We start from the raw sequence: 3,941 nt of genomic DNA, 5'->3' as shown, positions 1-3,941 counted from the left end.
CAAAAGAAAAAAAATTCTTTAATATATACCGTTTACCCTTTTATTAAGCTTTTAACGGAGTTAATATATATATAAAAAAAAACTTTTACCGGATTATTAATTTGCATTTTAAGATTTTCTTTGTTAAAAATTTATAATATTAGTAAACAATATAATTTAATTAAAAAAATAAAATAAAATATGCATCAACTTGCAGTTGTACAAAACCAAGAAATGTAAAATATTCAAATCTTAATATTTTCTCTTCTGATTTTCCTCTCATCACCATCAGATCTTCAAAATTATACAAACATAATTTCTCATTCTTTTTCTTGGAAAAATAAAGAACACACAATATCAATGGAGAAGAAGACAAAGCTCATCGGAAGTTTTAATTTAGACTCCATGAGCCACAAACAGAAAACCTCTTCCAATACGTTCCTTCACTTCTTTCCATTGCTTGAAGAAATACATGTATTTTCTGAATAATAAGATGATTGGCTACAAAAATCACATAAATCCATCCGTCTTCCTCTTCAATTTTCGTAAAACCGCCAACATCAAATCGGAGATTAAACAATAATACTGATGATGATAATAATTTCAAAAAACAAAAAAAAAATCGCGCAGAGTCTCCCCCATCACTTCTTTACAGATCAAGAGTTCTCCGCCTTTTTTTTAATTAGATCTAAAATTCTCCGATAAAAATACGTGTGATATCCGATTTCGATTTTCGAAGAACTCTTGATGAAATCTTAACTGGTATATATTCTCAGTTTAAGCAACGGCAACTGTGTCTGTACGTACAGTTTTGTTCGAAGCCTCCTTCGAATCGGAATTCCTGATAGATCTAGTGGAAGAAGACGAAGAAGAAGAGGATGAGGAAATTTTCCAGGCCTTCTTCTTCGAAGAGTACTCGTCTATCTCTATCTGTTCTTGCCTGCACTCCTTGCTACAGAACGGTGTATTCCCTCTGCATCACAGTACCAAAATCGCAATCAATTTCACATATAAATCACAAAACAAGAGTAATAATAAGAAATTAAGCTACTAGTATCTATACCTGTACATGAAGATGTCGGAGTTACAGCCGAGGGGTTTCCGGCAGAGATGACAAGCTTCGAGAAAGTGAGGCTCCTGAGAGTAGAAAGACATGGCGACTGTACTGATGAGAAAGGAAAGGGAAAGAAGAAGAAGGAGAAGTTTCAATTGCAGAGACGGAAGCCAGCGATGACTCGAAAAAGAGCAGACGGATCTTTATAAAGTGAATGCACTTTTTTTGAAGTAATCAGGTGGTTGACGGACCACTGTAGTTACAGTGGTGTATGGTAAGAAGGGTACCACTTGATTATTGAAAATGAATAAGAATGACTAAAATGAAATTGGGAAAAGAATAGAGTATCAAAACCAGGGGTATTTCATGGAATTCCAATGGGTAGTATTCAAATTATTGACCAAATAGGGAAAAGTGCATGCATCAGTTAAAACTACATTTATGGTCCCTAAACTTAGCATTATTGACAGTTTAATAAGTTTTTTTTTTTTTTTTTTTGTGAATGATCTAAGTTTTTTCCTACGGGTAATTTGCAAAGATAATTTTTCTGTTTTAAAAGTTTACAAACAAATGTTAAGTGATTTTTATTTTGTGAGGTAATTAAATTCAGTCATTCTATATAAAATTATTATCGTAATTAAAGGAGAATAATTTGAATAATTAAAAAAACTGATTTTATAAATTATTCAAAATATAAGATCTGATTTTATAAATTAACTAAACTATAAGTATTATTTGATTAAAAATTTGATCAATATGTTCTTTAACTATAAATTTTGGTGTCTTTTATGGTTACTTTGTTTTTGACAAAGTACCATTACTTGGTGTGTTTTCCCTATTGGATGATGGATTAGAAAATTAATCCAATGATAAAAACACATAAAGTAAGACTTACTTTGTTAAAAATAAAGTAAGCATAGCATTTACCATAAATTTCATGAAATACATAAAATTATGCTTACAAACTTTTAAACCAAAAAAATGTCTTTACAAATTAACCAAACTATAAGAATCTATCTAAAATCAATGAGTATTATTAAAATTAAGAAATGATTTTATGAGTATGTTTGACATTATTTTCTCATACTTCAAATTTAGTAAATGTGAAATTGTTTCCTTAAAACTGTGAAAACTACTTTTACGAAAATTATAATTTATAGCATTTAGAGAAAACAATTTTCACAATTTATCATGAAAACTTAAATTAATTTTTTCTCTAAAATAAAAAAATATATATTTTTCTCAAAAAATAGCTCTGATTTTCAATGTAATTTTAAAATAACCTAATAATTTTTTCATGGAAGAAAATAACTCTAAATTTTAGACCTTTTATCATATATTTACAAAAACGCTTATTAACTTTTTCCTATAACATTTTTTTCTATATCAATTTCCCTTACATCATGTTCTATTTACCAAGGCTTATTAAATCTAAACCTCGTGATGCTTTGAATCTCCATCTTAAGATTCTAATAAGCCTAGATCTAATGATGAATGACCAAATACTGCATGGTCATTAAGGTCAATGTGATCAAAACTGTATCAATGAGAATCCGACCCATAAAATGTTTGATTAAAACAGTCGATAATTGTATGTTAGAAATAAAATAAGTTATTATAGTAGTCCTAAGTTTATAAAGAAAACAATTCCTTCTGTCGGGTATCCCCGATTAATGCAGCCTCAGATGCTTCAATTGTCAATTCGAGTATTGAACGAAAGGTTACACCAAGGTCTATGGGGTTCCGTATTGCAGCTCTTCGATGGAAGTTTTATTTTCCCAGAATGTATCCTAATTTTTGGCCTAATTCTTTTTCTGATGATTGATTCAACCTCTGATCAATAACAACGATTAAATTAAATAGACTTTAATTATTTTTCTATCTATGTCACTAATATTATATAGAAAAACGGTATTTGTTTGTTTCAGGAAATAAATTAATGGAAAATTTTAAGTCATTTAAGTTTATAAAAGAAAAATATTTCCCAAAATTAAAACATTTTTTCTAAAATTTTAACCCTACTATATTCTAACACTTTTTAAAAACAATAGTTACACAACATTTTTTTCGTTTTTTTGTAGCCTGCAAAATATTTCATTTTTTAACACAAAAGAAATGTATCCAATATTTTTTTATTAAACAAATGTAGTTCAACCATAATTTATTTTTTACATTTTTTCTACATGTGGTAAAATAGGTATAAAAAACATAAAATTATGGTGACATGAAATAAAAATAATAATGATGTGATCCAAATTTTCTGAGTCAACATTTCTTTAAATCTTTAATAAGTTTCGTCAACTTTTATTTTCATCTTATAATAATATATGGTTTAGGAGATTCTATCTTATAATATCCAAGCAAGAATCGCTTAATTCAAGGGTCTTGAATATAATTTACACTGAATCTATCTTTCTTGAAAGCTACTTCTTGTTAATTACCATTTGGTACCTCTTTTCTTCTTTATTTCTAATTTTGCTTGTCTAGTTGTTTGTTTTTGGGATAATACCCATTTGAATCCTTAAACTAAAGCTTCAAAATCAATTAGGACCGTAAACTATCAAAACCATCAATAAGGTTCCTGAACTTAGTAAAAATCACTAATTGGGTCTCCATTTTAAGCAAAAATCATCAATTGAATCCTAATCGAAAATCATTCGATTGAACAGTTTCAGACTCTCTTTCTCAAATCCATTTTGAACCAATACATAAATCATTACAATTCATATCAAATAATCACAGTTTCTGATTTTAGAATAAAATGAGGACTCAATTGATAATTTTTACTTAGTTCAGAGATTTAATTGATTTTAATAGTTTAAGGACTTAATTGACTTTGAAGTTTTAATTTAGGAATCAAAATGAATGTTTTGTATTTTATATTATTTTTTAAGTGTTTATTGTAGTT

At 27.9% G+C, this 3,941-nt stretch overlaps 1 protein-coding gene across 1 annotated transcript; it reads right to left on the bottom strand.

The window, feature by feature from the left end:
- Nucleotides 1-214: 214 nt before the first annotated feature.
- Nucleotides 215-1,233, bottom strand: LOC136216677 (FCS-Like Zinc finger 3). The gene is made up of 2 exons (XM_066003219.1): nucleotides 1,043-1,233; nucleotides 215-952 (listed from the first exon to the last, which is right to left on the bottom strand). Exons 1-2 carry the CDS (start codon nucleotides 1,132-1,134, stop codon nucleotides 757-759), a joined length of 288 nt encoding a protein of 95 aa, XP_065859291.1. The 5' UTR covers nucleotides 1,135-1,233; the 3' UTR covers nucleotides 215-756.
- Between the last annotated feature and the right edge of the window lie 2,708 nt (nucleotides 1,234-3,941).

The sequence above is a fragment of the Euphorbia lathyris genome, chromosome 2 (genome assembly GCF_963576675.1).
Source record: "Euphorbia lathyris chromosome 2, ddEupLath1.1, whole genome shotgun sequence".
NCBI classification, from domain to species: domain Eukaryota; kingdom Viridiplantae; phylum Streptophyta; class Magnoliopsida; order Malpighiales; family Euphorbiaceae; genus Euphorbia; species Euphorbia lathyris.
Note: the sequence above shows the minus strand (reverse complement) of the source record. Positions and strands in the feature narration are given on the sequence as shown.